The sequence below is a fragment of the Phocoena sinus genome, chromosome 1 (assembly GCF_008692025.1).
Source record: "Phocoena sinus isolate mPhoSin1 chromosome 1, mPhoSin1.pri, whole genome shotgun sequence".
Taxonomy (NCBI): Eukaryota; Metazoa; Chordata; class Mammalia; order Artiodactyla; family Phocoenidae; genus Phocoena; species Phocoena sinus.
Window position 1 is genome coordinate 58,316,927 of NC_045763.1, and position 25,614 is coordinate 58,342,540.

At 38.0% G+C, this 25,614-nt stretch overlaps 1 protein-coding gene across 1 annotated transcript in view; it reads right to left on the bottom strand.

Annotated features, from left to right (window-relative positions):
• The window catches only part of C1H1orf141 (chromosome 1 C1orf141 homolog), a 46,458-nt gene extending 21,539 nt beyond the window's left edge, over positions 1-24,919 (bottom strand). Inside the window, exons 1-4 of the mRNA XM_032605270.1 lie at positions 24,896-24,919; positions 18,644-18,735; positions 15,045-15,202; positions 246-358 (exon numbers count right to left, since the gene is read on the bottom strand). Coding sequence (XP_032461161.1) covers positions 246-358; positions 15,045-15,202; positions 18,644-18,718 — 346 coding nt within the window. The 5' untranslated portion in view covers positions 18,719-18,735; positions 24,896-24,919. The remainder of the gene's footprint in view (positions 1-245; positions 359-15,044; positions 15,203-18,643; positions 18,736-24,895) is intronic.
• Between the last annotated feature and the right edge of the window lie 695 nt (positions 24,920-25,614).

Here is a 25,614-nt window from a genome sequence, read left to right on the forward strand (position 1 = left end):
TTAATTTGTGAATTGTACAAATGTCTATTCTGACATTTATCATCTCTTTCTCTTAGGAAATTCTTCTTTATAGCTCACTGATATCTTTCACACTTCAGTTATAACCCATAGGCTTTCAAGCAAATGCTTTCAACAGAAACATCAAATTATAAGAACTTATAAGACAAACATTAATAAATAATAAAGTATTTAATAAAAGAACTTCATTAATACATCAAAACAGAGATAAATATACAAAGCATTACCTATTGACTTGATTTCTTGAATTTTTATTTTTGTTGGTACAAAGTGTGGTCTTAAATTTGACTTTTCAAAATCACTCTTTTTAGGTTCAGGCATATTTCTGAAGGAGACATATCTGAAAGAAATAAAATTAATCTAAATTAAAATAATCAGAAAATTTACAAAACTAATCTAAAAAATAAATTTGGAGAAATGTGGTCAAGTCCCAGTTATATAGATTTGAATGTTATTGTTTTAATATATTATAGTACAAAGTGTAAAAGATTGGGACTGATTAAGCAGGAGCTAAAAATATTAGTGGTAATCACTGGAAACAGAGAAAAGTGCTGTTGTCATAGAATTGAGGGCACTCAGGAAACTATTGTTCACAAGCTAATTAACCCTTTTAGAAAAATACATTGGAAATTTGTTAAATGAGATACTAGGGACATTGCCAAGCCTAGTCATAGTGGTGGTTTATGCAGTTAGGGTCAGCTCAGATTCCAGAACAGTATACCAGATAGGATCACAGAATCCATTTACTGTAAACAGAAGTTTTTCTCCGCTAAATTCTTTAACTGACTATTGAGGGTATGTAATTATAATAATTATATAATTTATGATATTTCTGACCTCTAAATGCTATGACTCAGATCTCAGACACTCACCTTTAGTTTATGTCATCCAGTCTCCCACCTTTTATTATCTATAGGTTGATGTCCTCCAGATTTATAGTACAGACCCCAAACTCTTCTCTGAGCTCCAGATTTATATATCCAACTGCTACATGATTTATGCAGTTAGATATATCATGGGAATTTCAAACATATTCAAAACCAAATGTTTGCTTCCACTTCCTTTCCAATCTGTTCCTTCCCCCCAGGTTTTCTCATTTCCATTCAGCCAAAGGCTTAGGCCAAAAACTCTGCAATCATCTTTGACTTTTCTTTCTCTCGTTCCCCATTCCCGATATCTCAGCACATCTCATTGGACCTTTCTTTGAAATACATTCCAAATCCAACCACTTCCTTCCTCATCACACCTACCCTAGTCCAAGGCCCCTTCATCTCTCATCTGAACTACTTCTCTACATCCCTCGTCTTCTTCTATCTGCTCTCTCTATCACTCTTGTGCCCAGCAGTATTTTCCCAATGCAACCATGGTGGCACCTGTAAAATATAAATGAGACTGTCATTTCCCTCCAACTGTTTCCCGTCACACTGAAATGAAATTCACAATTCTCATTGTAAGACAGAAACTTTCCTCCCAATTCTTGTATTTCCAAGTAGAGGAGCTTCCATTGAACGCCCCTCCAGGCCTCTCTCTGTGCATCCCTTTACCCCTCTCCTCCACATGGAAGCAGAGTGAGTTTTTTGGCTGTTTGGCTTAAGGAAAGGAACTTATGCTCCCACGTAAGTACCTTGGCCCTTGCTCTCCCCTCTGCCTGTAATATTCTTCCCCTAGGTATTGCAAGGTTTACTCACTTAAATCATAAGAGATGTATTTCATAAGTCTTTACTCAAATTTCCATCTCTCCAGAAAGGTCTTTTCGTGCCCCCTCTCATCTAATATAGTAAATTATGGGAATCAATCTTAATTCCGTTAATTTACTATATTTTTCTTCATAGCATTTATCACTAGTGAATGTATATTATACATTCATTTGCTTGTTTATTTGTTATCTGTCTCTCTACCTTATCCTAGAATGCAAATTGAGGGCAGGGTCTTTGTAGTCACTGTTGTATTCCTAGCACCTAGAACAGTGACTGGCACATAGTACACGTACAATAAATATTTGTTGAATGTATGAATTGTTTTGGTAAATTTTGATTGAACTCTCTTATAATCTTACAATTTCCAATGAGTTTTCAGTTTATTCTCTTTAGGTTTTTCAATAAACAATCATTTAATCTTCATAAAATAATTTATCTGTTCCTTTCAAAACATTTAAATTTGTATATTATGTTGTTATTTAATATCATTGGCAAGTACTTCCAGAATAGTTTACTATACTAGTGAGAACAGGCATCCCTCTGTTTCTAATTTAAATGGGAATGTGTCAAAGATTCCACCCTAATGTTGCTGGCTATATAGTCTTGTTAAGGAGATGATTTTTTTATCCTTATCTTACTAAGGCATTTTTTCAAATACATTTGCAGAATATATAGAGATGTTCAGATATGGATTTCCTTACAGTGAACCAAAGAGCATGGGCTTTGAGGTTAGACCATACTTTTCATCTAAACTCTACGTAAACTTCTGCAGAATATTGAGTTTCTCTGAATCTCAGTCCCTCATATGCTAACTGAGGGTAATATTTACCTCTTGGGGTTGTTATAAGAATTATTTACATTAGATAGGCACCCGCCGTTCACTGCAGCCACGGGGTGACGCCTTTTGCCCCAGGGATCTCCCCACTACCCCGCGCCTTGGGACCTCCTGTTGAAGGCATGGGCGTTATCAAGACCCAGCGGAAGCCAGAGGAAGGGAGGAGAGAGAAGGTGATAAATTCCAGAATCACTCATTCATCCCCACGCAGCAATTCCGGGGAAAACCTATGCGTGGTAGTGGATGTGGCTTTTTTTTCCTTTTCCTGCCCCCTCTCAGCCTTAATCCCCACCGTCTGTTCGCTACCACAGATAGAACCTTCTGTTGGATGAAATAAAATCAAACACTGGGCCTTCAAATAACAAACAAACAAACAAAAAACATTAGATAACAGTGAAATGTAATAAAATAATTAGGAGGTGATGAGTTTTATCTTTTTTAGTATGTCACTGAATTTTTAGCTTACATATTTAATTTAAATAATGACTGTGTTTAATAACCATCTAACAAAATCCCTGAAGATTCAACAATCAGCTCTAACAAATTGTTGGGAGCTGGCTGTAGCACACCAATGATCCCATACCAGAAGAAAAAAAAAATTAAAAGAGGGAAGAAGAGGAGGTGCGCTAGAGGAAGACCACACCCATCTCCCACTTACAGGTCAGGACAGGAAGAATCAAATTGCTGGCCATAACCCTTTTCATTTCAGGTCACTAAACTGGCTGATATGGGGGAAGGGGAAACCTCAACTAATACGTGGGACCAAAATACTAAACTGGTCAGACTTTTAATAACCAAAAATGATCAGAGTAAAATTGGAGAAATAAATATAAAACTGCTTTATGTTTTATGTTCCCAAGTTGAGAAAGGCAATGAAACAGTTAAGCTAATATTTTTATTTTAGATTTTTAAAAAATCTATATTTATAAGCAAGATACTGCAACTGTTTTATATTCTTGTGGTCAGACTTGAGGTTCAAAGCTATCTTTATAAAAAGAATTGGAACTATTCCATCTCTATGCTCAGAAACCATTTAAATACTTCCTTGAAACGTTGGAGTCACCCTGACACAGCTTCAAGACGCTGCTTTTTCTTGTTTTTTCTTAATAAATTATTTTATTTCATTTATTTTTGGCTGTGTTGGGTCTTAGTTGCTGCGCACGGGCTTTCTCTAGTTGTGGTGAGCGGGGGTTACTCTTTGTTGCGGTGTGCAGGCATCTCATTGCAGTGGCTTCTCTTGTTGTGGAGCACGGGCTCTAGGCATGTGGGCTTTAGTAGTTGTGGAACGTGGGCTCAGTAGTTGTGGCTCGTGGGCTCTAGAGTGCAGGCTCAGTAGTGGTGGCACACGGGCTTAGTTGCTCCGTGGCATGTGGGATCTTCCCGGACCAGGGCTTGAACCCGTGTCCCTTGCATTGGCAGGCAGATTCTTAACCACTGCACCACTAGGGAAATCCAAGACACTGCTTTTGTAAAAGACAGTTCTTTGACAATTTCTCAAAATTTTCTAGTTATTGATTTAGTTACATTTTCTTTTTCTTCTTGATTCTATTTTCACCATTCATATTTTCCCAGATTATCCACTAACAGACTCATGTTTCAAAGCAGCTCAGTTATATGAAGTACTCATTATAATTATTTTAATTTCTTCTACGTCCATCGTCATAGCTCCTTTCTCATTACTAATATTGTGCCTTTACGTTGTCTGTTTCTTCTCTTCAATTTCTTAAATTATGGTCATTTTAACATTCTTTGGGGAGGTCTTAAACATGCTAATTTTGCAACATGTTCTTAAAGATTCAGTGTGCTTATGAGAGGAAAGCCAAAGTCTGGTGGAAGTACTGGGAGATGACAGCTTTTTTTTTTTTTTACATCTTTATTGAAGTATAATTGCTTTACAGTGGTGTGTTGGTTTCTGCTTTATAACAAAGTGAATCAGCTATACATATACATATATCCCTGTATCTCCTCAATCTTGCATCTCCCTCCCATCCTCTCTATCCCACTCCTCTAGGTGGTCACAAAGCACCAAGCTGATCCCCCTGTGCTATGCAGCTGCTTCCCACTAGCTTTCTATTTTATATTTGATAGTGTATATATGTCCATGCCACTCTCACTTCATCCCAGCTTACCCTTCCCCCTCCCTGTGTACTCAAGTCCATTCTCTACGTCTGTGTCTTTATACCTGTTCTGCCCCTAGGCTCTTCAGAACCTTTTTTTTTCTTTAGAATCCATATATATGTGTTAGCATATGGCATTTGTTTTTCCCTTTATGACTTACTTCACACTGTGACAGTCTCTACATCCATCAACCTCACTACAAATAACTCAATTTCACTTCTTTTTACGGCTGAGTAATAGTCCATTGTATATATGTGCCACATCTTCTTTATCCATTCATCTGTTGATGGACACTTAGGTTGCTTCCATGTCCTGCCTATTGTAAATAGTGCTGCAATGAACATTGTGGTACATGACTCTTTTTGAATTATGGTTTTCTCAGGGCATATGCCCAGTAGTGGGATTGCTGGGTTATATGGTAGTTCTATTTTCAGTTTTTTAAGGAACTTCCATACTGTTCTCCATAGTGGCTGTATCAATTTACATTCCCACCAACAGTGAAAGAGGGTTCCCTTTTCTCCACACCCTCTCCAGCATTTATTGTTTGTAGATTTTTTGATGATGGCCATTCTGACTGATGTGAGGTTATACCTCATTGTAGTTTTGATTTGCATTTCTCTAATGATTAGTGATATTGAGCATCCTTTCACGCATTTGTTGGCAATCTGTATATCTTCTTTGGAGAAATGTCTATTTAGGTCTTCTGCCCATTTTTGGATTGGGTTGTTTGTTTTTTTGATATTGAGCTGCATGAGCTGCTTGTAAAATTTAGAGATTAATCCTTTGTCAGCTGCTTCATTTGCAAATATTTTCTCCCATTCTGTGGGTTGTCTTTTCATCTTGTTTATGGTTTCCTTTGCTGTGCAAAAGCTTTGAAGTTTCACTAGGTCCCATTTGTTTATTTTTGTTTTTATTTCCATTTCTCTAGGAGGTGGGTCAAAAAGGATCTTGCTGTGATTTATGTCATAGACTGTTCTGCCTACGTTTTGCTCTAAGAGTTTTATAGTGTCTGGCCTTACATTTAGGCCTTTAATCCATTTTGAGTTTATTTTTGTGTATGGTGTTAGGGAGGTTTCTAACTTCATTCTTTTTTTTTTAATTTTAATTTTTATTTATTTATTTTTGGCTGTGTTGGGTCTTCGTTGCTGTGTGCAGGCTTTCTCCAGTTGCCGCGAGCAGGGCTACTCTTTGTTGTGTCGCACGGGCTTCTCATCGCACTGGCTTCTCTTGTTGTGGAGCACGGGCTCTAGGCGTGAGGACTTCAGTAGTTGTGGCACGTGGGTTCAGTAGCTGTGGCTCGCGGGCTCTAGAGAGCAGGCTCAGTAGTTGTGGCACACGGGCTTAGTTGCTCCGCAGCATGTGGGATCTTCCTAGACCAGGGATCTAACCCGTGTCCCCTGCGTTGGCAGGCAGACTCTCAACCACTGTGCCACCAGGGAAGTCCCTAACTTCATTCTTTTACATGTAGCTGACCAGTTTTCCCAGAAAAGAGGCTGTCTTTTCTCCATTGTATATTCTCGCCTGCTTTATCAAAAGTAAGGTGACCATATGTGTGTGGGTTTAATCTCTAGGCTTTCTATCCTATTCCATTGATCTATATACCTTTTTTTGTGCCAGTACCATACTGTCTTGATTTCTGTAGCTTTATAGTATAGTTTGAAGTCCAGGAGCCTGATTCTTCCAGCTCTGTTTTTCTTTCTCAAGACTGCTTTGGCTATTCAGAGTCTTTTGTGTTTCCATATAAATTGTGAAATTTTTTTGTTCTAGTTCTGTGAAAAATGCCACTGGTAGTTTGATAGGGATTGCATTGAATCTGTAAATTGCTTTGGGTAGTAATTTTCACAATATTGATTCTTCCAGTCCAAGAACATGGTATATCTCTCCATCTGTTTGTATCATCTTTAATGCCTTTCATCAGTATCTTATAGTTTACTGCATACAGGTCTTTTGTCTCCTTAGGTAGGTTTATTCCTGGTATTTTATTCTTTTTGTTGCAATGGTAAATGGGAGTGTTTCCTTAATTTCTCTTTTAGATTTTTCATCATTAGTATATAGGAATGCAAGAGAATTCTGTGCAATAATTTTGTATCCTGCTACTTTGCCACATTCATTGATTAGCTCTAGTAGTTTTCTGGTAGCATCTTTAGGGTTCTCTATGTATAGTATCATGTCATCTGCAAATGGTGACGGCTTTACTTCTTTTCTGATTTGGATTCCTTTTATTTCTTTTCCTTGTCTGATTGCTATGGCTAAAACTTCCAAAACTATGTTGAATAATAGTGGTGAGAGTGGGCAACCTTGTCTTGTTCCTGATCTTAGAGGAAATGGTTTCAGTTTTTCACCATTGAGAATGATGTTGGCTGTGGGTTTGTCGTATATGGCCTTTATTATGTTGAGGTAAGTTCCCTCTATGCCTACTTTCTGGGGGGTTTTATCATAAATGGGTGTTGAATTTTGTCAAAAGTTTTTCTGCATCTATTGTGATGATCATATGGTTTTTCTCCTTCAATTTGTTAAGACGGTGTATCACATTGGTTGATTTGCATATATTGAAGAATCCTTGCATTCCTGGGATAAACCCCACTTGGTCATGGTGTATGCTCCTTTTAATGTGCTGTTGGGTTCTGTTTGCTAGTATTTTGTTGAGGATTTTTGCATCTATGTTCATCAGTGATATTGGCCTGTAGTTTTCTTTCTTTGTGACATCTTTGTCTGGTTTTGGTATCAGGGTGATGGTGGCCTGGTAGAATGAGTTGGGGAGTGTTCCTCTCTCTGCTATATTTTGAAAGATTTTAAGAAGGATAGGTGTTATCTCTTCTCTAAATGTTTGGTAGAATTCGCCTGTGAAGCCATCTGGTCCTTGGCTTTTTTTTGTTGGAAGATTTTTCATCGCAGTCTCAATTTCAGTACTTGTGACTGGTCTGTTTATATTTTCTATTTCTTCCTAGTTCAGTCTGTTCATATTTTCTATTTCTTCCTGGTTCAGTCTCGGAAGTTTGTACTTTTCTAAGAATTTGTCCATTTCTTCCAGGTTGTCCATTTTATTGGCATATAGTTGCTTGCAGTAATCTCTCATGATCCTTTGTATTTCTGCAGTGTCAGTTGTTTCTTCTCCTTTTTCATTTCTAATTCTGTTGTTTTGAGTCTTCTCCCTTTTTTTCTTGATGAGTCTGGCTAATGGTTTATCAATTTTGTTTATCTTCTCAAAGAACCAGCTTTTAGTTTTATTGATCTTTCCTATTGTTTCCTTCATTTCTTTTTCATTTATTTCTAATCTGATCTTTATGATTTCTTTCCTTCTGCTAACTTTGGGGTTTTTTGTTCTTCTTTGTCTAATTGCTTTAGGTGTAAGGTTAAGTTGGTTATTTGAGATGTTTCTTGTTTCTTGAGGTAGGATTGTATTGCTATAAACTTCCCTCTTAGAACTGCTTTTGCTGCATCTCATAGGTTTTGGGTTGTCATGTTTTTATTGTCATTTGTTTCTAGGTATTTTTTGATTTCCTCTTTGATGTCTTCAGTGATCTCTTGGTTATTAAGTAGTGTATTGTTTAGCCTCCATGTATTTGTATTTTTTACAGATTTTTTTCCTGTATTTGATATCTAATCTCATAGCATTGTAGGATCTTCATGGACTGGGGCACGAACCCGTGTCCCCTGCTTCAGCAGGCGGTCTCTCAACCACTGCGCCACTAGGGAAGCCCAGCACTGGGTTTTCATAGAATATGAGGAATGGAACTGGAGTTATACATTTGGTAGGTTAGTTCACTAGCATAAGTTTATAAATCCGTTTTTGTAAGTTGTATTGGTTTGGGGCTGCTCAAATGTTTAAAAATTCATCCTTTTCCCTCTCCCACTTTTTTTGTCTTATAGTTAGAAAAATTCCCTGTGAAATTACATCCTGTTGCAGTTGAGTTAAAGGGAATACAAGTAAAGGCCTTGATTTGTGCTGCATGGGCTGGAATTAAAGGAAGGCTGCTGCATGTGTCTGGGATGGACCATTGAAGTGGCACTGGCAAAGGAAGAAACCCAGAGAAAAGTACAGCTCAGATGGGAGGATGGGGGTTGAGCTAAAGCTGTCTCTTCCCAACTTGAAATCTCTTATGGACCACTTACATGGTAATTCTTTGGAATGTTTTATGTTTTTATAGAACAGCCACTTTGAGATGGAAGTCCAGAATTTCATTCAGACACCATGGGAAAATTTCAAACGCATTTTTGTGTAATAAAGATACCCAGTTTGGATCTTTATTTTATTCATATTTAATTTAAATTTGGATAAAAATATTTCTCCAAGTCCCTCAGAAAGAATAAATAAGCAGTTTACATTCTAAAGTCTTTCATGTCCAAACACTTGTCTTTCTTTTGTTCTCAAATATAAATGATGATTCATCCGAATAGCAGATTTCTGGATTGCCATTTTGTTAGAAGTTGAAAATGGTTTACTATTTTCTAGTCTCAGAGATGCAGATGAGACATATGAAACTGATTTGCTATCCTTTCCTTTGTAATTAACCGTTTTTTTCCTGTGCCTTTGGAATTGGGTAATTTCACCATAAGTCTAGCACTTAGTAACACTTTTGATTTGAAGATTCAAGTCTGTCTTAAATAAAGGGCGCTTTTTTCTTATATTTCTTTGATTATTTCCTCACCATCTGTTTCTTACTCTCCTGCTTTATGTATTAAATATATATTTTCATACTGAGTATCCTGAATGTATCTACATGTCTCTTTTCTAACTGATATCCATTTTTTGGTGTTTTTATAAGATTGTGCCTTTATTTGACCTTCTAGATTACCAATTCAGTCTTCATCTGTATTCTATTTTTAATTTCCCTACTCAGTTTTTGATTCAAAAATGTCTGTTTTTTTTAAATACCCTTTTCTCCTGTTTACTGTCCTTAAGAGAGATATTTTCTAAAGTTCTCTTCTGTTTCCTCCCATAAGTCTGCCTCGTTAGGAGTCAGGTACCTGTTCTGATTGTTTGGCTTCATCTCCATCCTTCATGTGAGTCCCCTTAAATGACCTGTGGTTTCTCTTTACTCATTTCAGTGAGTGTGGGTTCCTGCAGCACCTATGAAGGTCAGGCTATTTGGGACTCAGGTAGTATCAGGCGGTGAGAGAAGATTCTTTTGCAGTGATCAGTGGTAAACAAGCTGTCATGAGAGGGTCTCACATGGCAGCTGAGGGAGTGAGAAATGAAGAGGCCTCCAGAAATGGTTCTCAAACATCTAGTTGTATATTAGAACCATCCGGGGCGCTCTGAAAAAGCACCTATGCCCAGACTCTTCCCTACTAGTTAACTCACAATCTCTAGGGCAGGGCTCAGTGCATTTTCCAAATACTCTGAAGTGAGCAGCCACCGCTGAGAAGCTTTGTGGGAGAGTCTCAGGTTTCTCCAGGTATGAGCAATAAGTGGGAGCCTTCTTCCAGCTGCAGGGGAGAGGAAGCATCCAGCCCAGAAGTGAAGCTCTCTCCACAGACAGCTGGAGGAGGCAAGGCTGTTACCTGCCCAGAATCCTCGTGGGGCCTTTAAGGAGCCTGTGCCCAGGTAAGGGAGAAGTTGTGTGGGTAGCAGCAAGCAAGGCATGAACCTCTGTTTTCACTTACTTAAATGCCTCCTTCTCCTTCCTGCTCCCGTCCCTCCCCAACCCACCTACCTATTATGTCACACTTTACCTAGGATTTTTATCGTCGAAATGATTGCCATATGTAAACATGGTTCGTGTATCTCATTACTATCTTACTTATTTTTGGCTGTGTTGGGTGTTTGTTGCGGCATGCGGGCTTTCTCTAGTTGCAGCGAGCGGGGTCTACCCTTCGTTGCGGTGTGCGGGCTTCTCATGTGGAATTTGACCAATTAAATTTCACTGTAGGCTGTTACCATATTCTCTATATTTCATTGTCTTTCCTGTATGCAAGTTTATCCTTCTGTCGTAAAAATATTTCTGAAAGGAATATTATTTTGAATTTATTTTTAGGAAAATAATTCTTCTAATGAGAAGCCCCTATTAATCTAAATCTGTCTACTTACTCCTAAATTGTTTCCTAGTTCTTACCACTTAATAAATGGTAAAGTTGCCATTTTCATCTGATAATCCAGTACTGAATGCTTAGGTACTGAAGAACTCACTTTGTTTCTCTTTAAACATTTCTTATGTTCCAGGTAATTTTCTAAAATGAGTATGGCTCTTCTCTCTTTTTTTTTTTTTTTTTTCGGTACGCGGGCCTCTCACTGTTGTGGCCTCTCCCGTTGCGGAGCACAGGCTCCAGACGCACAGGCTCAGCGGCCATGATCACGGGCCCAGCCGCTCCGCGGCATGTGGGATCTTCCCGGACCGGGGTACAAACCCATGTCCCCTGCATCGGCAGGCGGACCCTCAACCACTGCGCCACCAGGGAAGCCCGAGTATGGCTCTTCTGTAAAAGGTCCAATTATGAAAAGTTGCAAAGAAGAGTAGATTTGGTGTTTATTGACAAATCTTAAAGACTATATACAAATGAAAGGCAAAAGACTGAGATTTTTGAATGATTATAAAACTCTCTCTGTATCAGGAAAGTAATCTTAGGAAGGTCCTTCCAGCAAATTCTGGGTATTTGTGGCCATCAACTTTATCAGTTCCCTTTTATCCAAGAAAAATGCAGAAATCCTGAGATAATAGTTACATGGAAAAGATGTCTCTGGGATTAACTGAAAAAGAAGCCCTATGCATTTTAATGGTTTTTGATCCTAGCTTTAAGTAAGAATCATCTGGGAAAATCATTAAAATAGTAATGCCTGGGACCTACTCCAAACTAATTAAAGTTGAATCCAATTACTTTAAAGCTTCCCAGGTAATACTAACATGCAGGTGGGTTGAAAACCACTGCTTTGAAAACAAAGCTCAGCTACAAATCAGGTAGCACCAGGTTGAGCGTTGCTATGATATTAAGCAAGCCAAGGAGAAACATGGAACCGATGTCAGTGTTGGGCAGTATGGTTATAGTGGGACACAGCTAGAGGAGGGACTCATCCAGCTAGAGGATGATGACCCTGGACCATCAGTGTCAGCATCACCTGGAAACTTACTAGACATGCAAATTATTAGGCCCCAGCCCAGACCTACAGAATCAAAAACTCTGTCAGTGGGGGCCCCCAATCTGTGTTTTAACTAGTCCTCCATGTTTGAGAACCACTGGGCTAGAGCAGGGTTTCTCCGTCATTACTGTCCATGGGAATCACCTGGGGGATCTTGTTAACTGCAGCTGTCATCTGGGATGGGGTCAGAGATGGGGTCAGAGACTCTGCATTTCAAACAAGCTGCCGAGTTTGATGCCAATGCTGCTGGATGGAAGACAACACTTTGAATAGCAAGAGACCAGAGATCAAAAATGAAAGAGGCATGCAGTTACCAGGAGTTACTATGGTACTGGTGGTGGTAGTTATGATGTAAGGTTTAGGCTAAGCTGAAAGCTGTGTGACTCAGATCTGACATCTTGGCTCAGTGTAGGACAGGAGTGAGGTTTGTGAGCACTGGTGGAGGCTGGTACCCTGTTATAATTAACGTAACTTATAAGACCAGGAGCTGCATCTCAAGATTTGGAGGAATTAAATCTGTGCAATATAGCCAGTGTAATCAGCATATCATTGTTGATATGGGGAAAAAACTTACCGCCTTATGCTCTGTTATTTAAGTAATCGTTCCGCTATGGCTGGAAAAGGACTCACTGCAAGATGATTGGCTTCCTAGAACAGGCGGTTTCTGGAGATACTATAAATTCTAATAAAAGGTTCGGTTCTCTGAGGAGCCCCCATAATTTTTAATGACCACTTTTGCTAGTTAATGATATTTCTGAAATCCAAATCTGAGTATGCACTGCCCTGTTTAAACCCTGCAGCAGCTCCTCACTGAAGGAGATTGTCCAGAATGCTTTACTTGGCTCATAAGGCCTTGGTGATCTGGCCTTTGTTTACCCCTTTAGCCTCATTTCTTACCAATCCATCTCCAGTCTCTACCCCATATCCCTTTCAAGTCTAGCAACACTGAACTACTTTTGGTTCCTCAAATGAGCTGGGCTTTGCTTTGCCTCTGGCTGACCCTTTGTTCATGTTATTGCCTTGGCCTGGAATCAATTTCTCTCTTTTAAATCTTGTTGCCTCTTCACTAACTCTCTGGGTCTCACCTGAGGGGCCACCTCCTCTAGGAAACTTGCAGATCCTCACATTAGGAATCTCTGTGGCAACTGGTGTTTGCCCCTTTGCTTATCTGAATCTCCATTGAAGAGATAATATTTCACTCTTGCTGTTATATGCCTAGAGTATAGTAGTCACTCAGTAAACACTTGTAGAATAAAATCAATAAATTAAAATTACAGTCATATGGGATAGCAGAGCTACTGTTAACGAAAATTAAAATGAAGTTGTCTGTAAGAATTCTTTATTTGAACTTGGTTTAGGGCCAATCATTCAAGCATGAGTGACAGTACAAAATTGCCACAAAGCTACTTGAAGAGAGGCAACTGTTAGAAGTGGTCTTAAAAGCGAAACTCGGAGCCTAGATATGCTGCCAGTTGGACTTATCTGTATGTACTAGATTCTCTTAATTTCTTCAACCAAATTTTCTTTCTTTTGGCCTAGGTTACACCCTAATTCTTGTGTAAATTCTTGACATTTTCCTGTACTTGTGTATGTGTGTGTGTGTGTGTGTGTGTGTGTGTGTGTGTGTGTGATAGTTTTGGTCCTCTGAGCACCGAGCAAGCAAAATTTACTTGGTCTTTGAATGTTGAAACTATGTGCCTGTTTGTCTTTATTTTGGACTCTGATTTCAAACTTCAACTCAGCCAGACTTAACTCAAAAGGAACATTACTCAGCTCTTGATATCCTCACTAAAGACAGGATCAATGACGCCTTTATAAACTACTTATAAACTACAGAAAGGAAAGGGAAAGCAACAGTATCATCCTGGAAAATACTGTCATAAAACACACTGCACGTTATCTTTAAATGTGTCTAATGGGTCATTAGCCATATATTATGTTATCACATAATGGTATACATATATATAAATTCAAAAATATAAATATATACAAATATAAAATATATATAATTACAATTATATAATACATAATATATAATAAGACATTATTTTTCCCTTCTCTACATGCCCAACTTCCATTTTATGCAACTTTTTCTATGTATTATTAAAATATTCTATTTTAACATGGATAGTTCTATAAATGATTTCAAAGTAAAAGTATTGGCTTTTATCGGCTGTACATAAAAACAAAGTAGTAGTGAAAGAAGTTTGTGATAAAGCTGAATTACATAAACCACTAATATTTATTTGTGTTAGGAACAAACTCCTTTTTCTTATGGCTGCACAATGGAAACATGTTCTGACATCCTGGTAAATCATAAACAACAAAAATCTGAGTAAACTGTATTTTGAGTCCAAATGATCTTGTTTTACTTTAGATTAAGACATATTTGTCCAATTGTCTTCTAGACACCATCACCTGGATGCCCCACAGGCATCTAAAACTTAACATATTCAAAATAAAGCTCAGCATTTCTCACTCTAATCTCTTATCCACTCCAATCTGCTTTTCATCCTATGATCTCCACCTAAGTACAAAACACCAAAGTACATCTAGTCACCAAGACCAAAAGCTGGAAATCATTCTGTTGAATGTGGTAGTGGTAAGAGCATAGGCTCGGAAATCAGACTGCTATGTCTAAATCCAGCTTCCGTCATGTGTTAGCTTTGTGACTTTGGGCAAGTTATTTTACCTCATCAAGACTTGGGTTTGGCATCTGTAAAACTGCACTTAATACAATGATTTACTACAGAATAAATGAGGTAAGAACACACTACCACCTATGTCCAACTGATTTGAAGTCCTATTGATTCTGCACCTGAGTATTTCTTTTGTCTGGGCTCTCCTCCACATTTCTGATGCCTAGAAAATTATATAGCATTACATACATACACAATGCCAGTGAAAGACCAATTATTACATATTCAGGCTACCCCTTGTAAGTACACAGAGAAACTGCCTTACTTAGTTTTCTAGGCCTACTTTTTTTTGCAGTATATTGGTTAAAGTTTGAAATAAATCCTGAGATTAATTTGGGGTGATATAGTAAAGTTCAAGAAGTCTTTCTTTAAAAATCTGGAATTATAATTACTATATAAAATTATCATCTGCAATAGTGAAATATTATAATAAATATTTTATAAACTAGGAATATTCAGAATGCTAATCTAGCATATTGTAACTCATAACCATTATGAAATATACAAAGCTTACATTTAGTATAGATTGCATAATCTAAGGCAAATATAAAATAATGCTTTAAAAGTTCAAAGTGAAAGTTTGAGGTAGTTATGATGATTACCTTTTTGTTTTTTTAATGCCATATGATCTGTCTTTTGTGATCTTTGATTCTGCCTCAGATATGGAGGTAGCAATATCCTTTTCAAATTCCAACTGAAAATCAAATGTCAGGGGTATCACTGAAATCTTTTTCTTTACTTCACCCTGAAGAAAGTTTTTCTGCAGCAAATCCAAAACATAACTCAGTGAAAAAGGGAGCACTTTTCATATAAGGCAAATCCGGTATGGAAAGGACAAAATTAATCTCACTTCATACATACACACACTCACACACAGAATTTATGTGTCAGGCAACAATGGAAAAATAATGCAGACTGAAAATTGGAGGCCTTGTGTACCAACTCTTTTTCTATCTATGAAATGAGGGTGTTGGACTAGATGATCATGAAGGCTCCCTCCAAAATCCAAAGTCCAGAATTTAAGAACGACCTATGTATTTAGCAAAGACAATATTGATACATAGAGTTATTGGAACTATAGCTGGCAGCTCTCTCCAACCTGCTCTCCTCCCTGGAGCCACACACATGGTGGAACATGAGCCAGAAATAGAGTTAAGAAAGCAATCGAAAGAGAACTTTGTTCAAATATTTATACAGATGGACTGAAGAGGGAAAAGCGTAAAGCTAAAGAGTGAGTTAAGGAGCCGAAAATCTTCTTTAAAACATTCTCTCAGAGCACAGCACAGAGGCATAAAGAGATAAAAACTTAAAAAAGAAGTCAAAGGATATGGGAACTTCTGTTCCTGCCAGTGAGGGATTAAGTGCTACAGGAATTGTCCTTCTGCTATACACAAGTAGTAAAACCAGCCAAAGTATGTGAAAACAACTACAATCAGGCATTAGGAAACAGGCAGAGCAGGATCATGATCCCTGAAGAAAGGGAAACAAATTAGGTAAACCCTACAATAGCCTAGCTTACTTCTTGGAGGCAGTTTCTGGACTGACGCACAAGGAGGGGGAACTTAAACCAAAGCTTGTGGCTCTGACCTTGTTGAGTTGGAGAGACAGACCCTGCACCAGCAATCACACTCTTGGGCATTCACTCCAGAGAAATGAAAACTTACGTTCATACAAAAACCTGTACACAAATATTCATAGCAGTTTTACTTCATCTTATTTTTTTAGCAGCTTCATTTTTAAAAGCAAAATATTGAAAACAACCCAAATGTCCTTCAATGGGTGAGCAGTTGAAACTCTGTACATCCATATAATGGAATATTACTCAGCAATAAAATTTATATGTTATTTATCATATAAAAGCTATTGCTTCATGCAAAAACTTAGATGGACCTCAGGGGCATAGTGAAATATTCAATCTCAAAATTTTACACACTGAATAATTCCATTTATATACCATTGTCAAAATTACAAAATCATAGATATGGAGAACAGATTAGTCCTTGCTGGGGTTAGAGACAGAGAATTGAGGTGAGGGCATGGATACAAATATAAAGAAGTAACATGAGAGAGTACTTTTATAGGATGGAAGTGTCCTGTGTCTTGATTGTGGTGATTTCTGTAAATCTGTAGCGGGATAAAATTGCATAAAACTACAGACCCAAACGAATGAAGGTTAAAAAATGGTGACAACTCAATAACGTCTGTAGTCTAGTTAACAGTAATACACCCGTGTCAATGTTGGATGTAACTCATACCGGTTTTGCTATTGAACTACAACTCTGTAAGATGTCACTGATAGGGTCAACTGGGTGAAAGGTACATGGAACTCTTGGTACTATTTCTGCAGCTTCCTGTGAGTCTATGATTATTTCAAAATAAATGTTTTTAAAAGATTAAAAAACAATTACCAAAGTGATTTATATACTGTATTTCATTTTTTTGTCAATAGAAAAAAATAGATAATCCACTTTCATAAATGTATATGTATATATGTACATGTATATTTATATTATGGATATTTGTAAGTAAAGATAAATGTATGTATACGTACAGATATTCATACTTGTATATCTTTGTAAGAGTACAAAAGATGTGGATGAATAAACCTCAACTGCTAAAATGTGTCTGTCTCAGAGGAAAGGATTAGAGGGAAGAGGCCAGACTCTTAATATTTCTTTATATAACTTTCCTTTTGTATAACTTTCTTTATACATATCTATATGTTGCTTGTTTCCAAAAGTATAATTTGAAAATTAAGAAAAGGTTTTAAAAATGATTATATATACTTTCAGAAGAATCTCCAGAGAATTTTCTATCAGTAACACATGAATAGTAACACAAAATGAGAAAATATGTGGAAATGCTTTGCCCAAACGAAGCTCCCAGGAAAAGTAAGAATTATTATTACTAATTATAACTTAAAATTTTATGTAAAAGGAAATTTCGTGACAAATTTAATAGATTTATCTGATTGTATTTTTTAAAGTATATTACAATTCATTTTAAACAAACAAAAAAAAAGCAATAAACTTTGGGGTATCATCAAAGTCTAAAAGGTTTGCTTTAGTCAAGTTACCCCTGGCTTGCTATTCAAAATTTTGATAGCTATAACAGAATTAAGTTATCCCATTTTTCAGTATTCCTTTACTTTCTGAATGAAAGGAGATAATTATGAAAAATTAAAAAGAAACCAAATTATTATTCAAACACCAACGTTTTCATTTTCAAATTGCACATATGTTCATTCACTTAAGAGTTCCTCTCTGTGATGTCTTCCTTGATTTCTCAGATGCTATTGTTCCTTATATATGCCTCATTTATTCACATTGTTATATTATTTTACAAGTCTTTTTGCAACCAAATTAAATTGCTCACATATGGTAAAAAATCTGGTGTTTCAGAACTGTATTCTTTATTAATATTTTATATTGGATTTTATAAGAGACTCACCCTTTTTAGTTTAATTATTTTCTATGAACTTTATTTCTAATTTGGTAGCTATACCAAATATTTTCTTCCTTTTAATGAACCAGCTAAACAAGTCTTTATGTTTAACAGGTTAGTAACAACTATAGGAATAGTCACATTTACTATTCGACTGCTTAGGATTCTTTTTTTTTTAATTTACTTATTTTATTTATTTATTTTTGGCTGCATTGGGTCTTTGTTGCTGCGCGTGGGCTTTCTCTAGTTGTGGCAAGCGGGGGCTACTCTTGGTTGCAGTGTGCAGGCTTCTCACTGCAGTGGCTTCTCTTGTTGTGGAGCATGGGCTCTAGGCACACGGGCTTCAGTAGTTGTGGTTCGTGGGCTCTAGAGCACAGGCTCAGTAGTTGTGACGCATGGGCTTAGTTGCTCACCGGCACATGGGATCTTCCTGGACCAGGGCTCAAACCCATGTCCCCTACATGGCAGGCGGATTCTTAACCACTGCACCACCAGGGAAACCCAGGATTTTTTTTTTTTAAGCAGGTTAGATACATCACAACCAAATACAGCAGCTAGCTAAAAGTTACCTTGTATGTTTAATTAATTCTTTATAGTATTACATAGATGACTCTTTCAACTAATATAATTATTTGTTTTTTACAAATTGGTTTGTAGCCTCATACTAATGCATCATTAACTAAGAAGTAAAAATCGTTCACATTTGAAATGATAACCTTTTAATGGAAAATTGAATTTTAGCCTATATTTTACAAACCTTTGCTCTTATGGCCAAGAGTGTCTTTGCTTGCTCATCCAGAATATCTAACTTCTCTAAGATTTTTTTTGCCATTGTCAGTCAGTAAATTCCTATTTTAAAAGGAGGGGGAAAAATAATAAATCTCCAAAGCAATTAAATTTAAACATATAATCAATTATTTAGGCATAAATTAAGAGATCCACTTTTACAATACTGTTTTAGGTAAAGAAAAGAACTGTATAGATCATGGAATAAACCACAGAATTGTAGAGGTACCCAAGTTTTTTAGATAGAAGCTCATATGATCAGAATTCCTGGAAGCATGTGGGCCCCAGGAATTTTTAAATGTATGATAAAGGTGAGTTGGAGAAAGTTCAAGATTACTGTATGAGAACCAGATGTGACTCATACCTGAAGCAAGGGCATGCAGCTTGATTTATATCTATTTTCTTTTTGTCATGATTTAATTTTAATGAAAGTAAATAAGAAGAGCTCACATTTACAGAGTTAATTACATTCAAATTAAATTGGTCAATGGGGGCTTCCCTGGTGGCGCAGTGGTTGAGAGTCCGCCTGCTGATGCAGGGGACACGGGTTCATGCCCCGGTCCGGAAAGATCCCACATGCCGCGGAGCGGCTGGGCCCATGAGCCATGGCCGCTGAGCCTGCGCGTCCGGAGCCTGTGCTCTGCAACAGGAGAGGCCACAACAGTGAGAGGCCCGCGTACCGAAAATAAATAAATAAAATAAATTGGTCAATGATCCAAAACTGTTAATACAGCACTTAGAAGACAGTCAGTCACACAGAAGGAGCAGCAACCAAACTGGTGAGGTTCTGTTGCCACAATAGTTCTTATTTTCCAGTTAATTAATTTGCTGAAAATTTCATCTGGGGTCAGATGGTCCACATTAGTTTTGGGGACCTGAGTGTTAGCCATCAGGACTTGGTCTAATTTATTTCCACTTTCAGATGAGAAAATTAAAAGCCACAGAATATCTTACAATGCAGTACAAATAGCTAGGGGCAGAGTGGAGGCAAGGATCAGGAATATTAACCCAAATCTCCCTCTATTTTATTTATTTTAAAAGTTTGAGCAGACATTTATGCATTTGATATATTTTTGGTCAGTGAATTGAATGGGCTCCAGCAGCATTTAAATGTAAAAGTTCACAGAAAACATTGAATTCATTAATATTTCTAATAAATATCAATGTCAACACTAAGGTTCTTTCTAGCTCAAAAAAATTTTATGCGATGTCTCCCATATTGTATATTATTCAATCAATATCACACAGAGACAGTAAAGCATGAAAAGACAAGAATTAAGAATCCTATGTCAAAAGCTCATATTATTTTGTACTTGGTTTCTTTTAGCTCTCTTTTCTACTTTCTTTCCTTTACTACCTATTGCCCTGGGAGTGAATTCCTGGTGCTCTGCTAGTGTCTTTCCATCCCAGAATGCCCTCTGACATTTTGCTACATCTAAATACTTCACCTCTGTCCCATGATGTAATCCAATGTGACAAAGGGCTTTTGTGGGCTATGAGGCTGCGGGCAGATAGCCTGCCTTGTTGTGAACCACATAACCTTGGGTTGCAGGTTGGAAAGAAGAGAGGCAGGGTAAGGGTGTTAGCACAGTGTGAATGCCTCAGACTCTCTGGGTCTCCTGCAGGAGAGGAGGGGAGAGATTTTGGAAGAGAATAGAGATTATCTGGACACTATATACTGTCTTTTCAGATTCAGAAACCACCCCTCTTATATATCCTAAAAACAACTTCAGGAATTTTAGTTTCTGTGTTTCCCTTAAACATAATATGACTTCAAGTATGGGGAAGGATGCTATATTTCTCACCAAAATTTATTTTATTGGAGACAAAGGTTTCTATTTCTAAATGAAAGAGAGAGGTAAATAACTAGAGGAACCAGCATATTGAAATGAATGCATTTCCAAGTTTGGGGAAGGTAAAAATTACATGAGGGAACTGAGACATGCTACTTACTATGAGAGGGATGGAAAGCAGGTCCTTTTAAAGGGTAAAGTGTCTTATGCATCTTACTTTTAGAGTCCCTCATCTTTAACATCACATCAGAATTTTAAGCTATACCACATCATCCCATTTTTTACACACATACACGCACACAGAGCTGCAATTTGAAAGAATTTTTGGTTTTGATTTAAAATTATTTTGCTGAGTAAGTTATTTAGCTATGATATGATTTCTGGCAAATCACTGTGCATATCATGAGTTTCTTTGAAGTGAAGAATACGGAATTTGACACTTAATGAAATTGACGGAATGATATTAGTTTCAGTTTTGCAGTTTTATTTTCATATTTTGGAACCAATACTTCCTTTTTCAGTTTGCAAATGCTTTCATAGGTCTTTGGCAATGTGCCAATGGTTCCCAGCGGAGGAAGGGCACTGGGAGAAAGTGGAGGTGAGACTAACACTACAGACTAACTTGCTTGCTTTCATCATTACAACAAGGGTTCCGAGGACCTAGCTGTGTCTCTTCAAGTAAATGCTGAGAGCAAAGGAACATCAGGTCCAGTATGACAATGCATCCCAACTGCTTTTGCATGAAGTAAAAACTAATCTTTTGATGCAAAATGCATCTACTGTATTAAACGTTCCTCAATTTGACCTTCTGTATTTCAGTCCTTTCTTTTTTTTGCGGTACGTGGGCCTCTCACTGTTGTGGCCTCTCCCGTTGCGGAGCACAGGCTCTGGACGCGCAGGCTTAGCGGCCATGGCTCACGGGCCCGGCCACTCCGCGGCATGTGGGATCTTCCTGGACCGGGGCACGAACCCGTATCCCCTGCATCGGCAGGCGGACTCTCAACTACCACGCCACCAGGGAAGCCCTTAATGTCTATTTTAAACCAGCATATTGGCTTCATACTTCTGCTTCATATTTATACTTCTATGGGCATAAATTCTGCTTCATTGTCCTATTTCTATGAGCATACATTTTCATTTAATGATAAACATTTCATTTGGCCTCCAGCTACTAACTCTATTACATGAAAGACACTGTGCTAGGTATTCTACCAAATTTATTGAGTAAGTTGGCACCTGGCAGACATTTTTCTTGTGACACCCATCTTCCTAGGCAAGGCAAATAGTCTCTCCTATTTCAGGTAAGAACTTCTTCAACTTCCACTTCTCATACCAGGGTCTCATCAGCATCCATTCCCATCTCACCTGTATTTTAATTTTAATAGAAGTGTTTCCTCTCCCATCCAAAGCTAATCCCTCCCAAATACTCTAAGTTCTTCTATCTCTGGCCTCCTAAAATAATTACTTCCATTTTTTATCCCCTTTCCTCTATCTTTCATTGGTTTTCTTCCCCAAGTTCTTCTCCTTAGCATGCTCAAGTCTCTTCTATTTAAAAAAAGGAAAAAAATTCCTCCTCTAACCTTACTAGCCATTATTCTCTCTCATCTTCCCTTTATTGCCAAATTTCTTAAGCTAGTTGTCTATACTTAGGTTTTCTAATTTTTTACATCCCTTGTCCTTCTCAGTCAGCCATCATTTGACTTCCTCTTAAACTATTCCTCTAAATCTGCTCTCATAAGTCACCAGGGTCACCATCTTATACATAGGTGGGCACTTTTCTGCTCTTATTTACCTTATTTGAGTTTTTATAACTTTTGCTAATGTTGACCACCCCTTTCTATGGGTCTCCCTTCTCTTGGTTTCTGTGACAACACTCACGTCTTCTTGCCTTCTCTTCTTTCTCAGACCGCTTCCTAAATACTAGTGTTCCTAAATGTTCAGCCATCTTTTCCACTATTCCATATATTCTTCCAGGATGAGCTTCCAAACCCAAACCATGGGTTTGGAAGTAACTACCATTTATTTCTAAAGAAAATCTCTCTTCTGAGTTCCAAACCTATATACCTCACTCCATCCAGATTTCCCACAGGTAGCCCAAAGGTAGGTCTAAAAGTAAATCCATTCTTCTGCTCCCTTAGCCAAAAATCTCTTCCAACCTTTATTATCACATAGGCATCTCTTTATTATCACACAGGTTGTATCTTAGGCATCCAGCCCATAAACTTAGGAGTTGTAAAGGTTCTCAATCCTAGTTACACTGCAGAATGAACTCAAACGGTTTGAAGAAATACAAATTCCCAGTTACCACCTCAGATCCACTAAGTCAGGATTTATGGAGGTAAAGTCCCAGGATCTACTTTTTTTTTTTTTTTTTTTTTTTTTTTGCTGTACGCGGGTCTCTCACTGTTGTGGCCTCTCCCGTTGCAGAGCACAGGCTCCGGACGCGCAGGCTCAACGGCCACGCTCACGGCCCCAGCCGCTCCGCAGCATGTGGGATCTTCCCGGACCGGGGCACGAACCCGTGTCCCCTGCATCGGCAGGAGGACTCTCAACCAGTGCGCCACCAGGGAAGCCCCCCAGGATCTATTTTTTAAAGCCATTCTGATGCAGCCATTCCCCAAACCAGAATTTTGTCACCACTCTCCTGGAAAACTCCCTCCCATCCTTTCCCTAAGTATACAACAGTCACCTTCTCTTGTTTATGCTACATCCTACATATCTTTTTAGTTTTTTTCCTCTTATCCATTCACATTGCTATTGCCTCAGTTTAAGATTCCATAACCTGTTGTCTGGATTATTGTAGTAGTTTCAAAATATCTGTACATTTGTTCCATCCTATCCATTTTATTCTTCACTATTGCCTGAATTATTTTTTCAAGAAAAATACAATCACATGCCTCCCTGATTGCAGCTTCAATGACTCCCTATAGCTTTCAGGACAAAGGTCAAGCTCCTTGATTTATCATGCAAGGCTCATGGTTTGGCCTCTGACTAAGCCTTTAACCTCACCTGCCTCTCCCTCACGTATACTTGATATTCCAGTCCTAATGAACAACTTGCAATTCTTGAATGTGTTGTATTTTCCTTTACTTGTTGCTTTGTCTCTGCTGTTCCCTCTGCCTACAATGCTGTTATCCATTCCCTGTATTTCTAAGTCCCATTCATCTCTCAAGACGCAACACAAATAACACCTCAGCTGGGAGGCTTTCCCTGATACACTGTGATATAGATGTCCAATGTCTGTGTTCACAGGATAGCCTATGTATACTGCTATCCTAGTACTTAATCACACTTTATTAAAGCATTTGATATACTTGATTCCCCCCTATACTGTTTCTTGAAGGCAGGAACCATGTCTAATTCATCTTTGCATCCCTAATACCTAACAAACTGAATAAATGAATTAACCATCAGCCATAGAGGAAATGGAAAACAGTAAATGCTACACTTGCTTTCATCCTGCATTTACATTTCTGAGTATACATAAATCCTTGACAGAGTCCTCTTGAGGTTCTTCTAGATCAAGCCATAGCATTAAAAAGCACTGCTTTCTCTCCCACCTTCAAACTTAGAAAGGCAGTATAGTATACTGGTTAAGAACATGGACTCTAAAATCAGACTGCCTGCGTTTGAATCCTTGGCTCTGCTACTTACCAGCTGTATGACTGTGGGCTAATTGCCTAATCTTTCTGTGTTGTCCCATCCATAAAATGGGAATCATAGGAGGACCTACTTCATGGGGTTATGATGTTTAATTGAGTGAATGCAAGTGACACATTAAGTGCTTGATAAGAAAAGAATATAAGTAATGATACACTTACCAGTTAGGGTTAAGGTGTGTGAGAATACGTATAAATTCTGCAAAATGCATGTTCCTCACGTGCATATCATTTTGGTTTTTTCTGCATACCTGCCACTATGCGATCACCAATGGTTTCCATACGTCTTATGGCCTACTTGCTTCCTTCACAGTATATTTCTTCAATTATACCTGTACTAAATGCTTGGAACTTGGGAAACAATAAGTATTCAGCAAGTCAGTATCTTCTATTTTAATCCAGAAATTCAGTGTCTTCTGTACCATGTCATCTATTATCTTCTTTCCTTTCCTTCTCTAATTTTCTCATAGTTTTACTTCTCAGTTTTTTATTAAATTCTTATTCGGAGTTCAGTGAACAGAAACTAAAACTCATTGTCGCATAAAGTGTTACTGTAGGCCTTGAATATATAGTAACTGTTTAGGGCCACTACTTTGATAAGCATTTCTATGCCGCCATACTGGAGACTCATCAAAAAACAAAATTAGTTTGTGTTCAAGTAAATAGATCTAATCATCCCCCTTTCAACTGATATATTAACTAGGGGTGAAAGAGATGATCTCACTTCTTAAATATGTATCGCTATATCTGAAGCATTCTTATTATACTTACAGTTGCTGGGAAATCCTCCCTTCTGGAATAGAGAGTTCTTATGTGGTCACAGAAACCTAACCCATAGAATCTTGGGGTTAAAATGGGTCAATAGTCTTTCACATAATTCCATGAACAGTGAGGCAACATTGACCCCAAATGGACAAGACCTTTCTGATCCTTGCTTTTATTTTCATTGTCATGTCTTCCTTCAGATCTTCAGGTGTTCATTTTCCCTCCTCTCAGTTACTACGCTTCTAATCTCCCTAATTTGCTAGCCCCTAACTTTCCTCCTCAATATCCCTCAAATATTGGTCTTTCAAAATGCCATCAGAGCTGTCTTTATTAAACAGGACACCGATCAGGTCCAGCTCCAGCCCACAAACCTCGGCTTGCTCCCCATTACCTGCAGAATAACACGCAAACTCTGCAGATGACATACGAGACAGTTCAAGAAAACAGTCCAGGACCTGGCTCGGTCTACCTTTCCAGTTAATCTCCCACCATAACCCATCTTGTTCTGCCATGTGCTACTACTCCTATTCCCCAGACACATCCTGCCCCTTTCCAAGCACGTCCTTCACTCCTGTTTTTCCTTCCACTTGGGATGTTCTTTCCTCATGTCTTCCAGTCAAAAGCCTATTCTTTCCCAACTCCTAATGTAAAGGTAACCTCTTCTGTGAGACTTTGCTTGACATTCTTTCATTCTTTGTCCCAGTGACAGTTTCATTTTCTTGTGT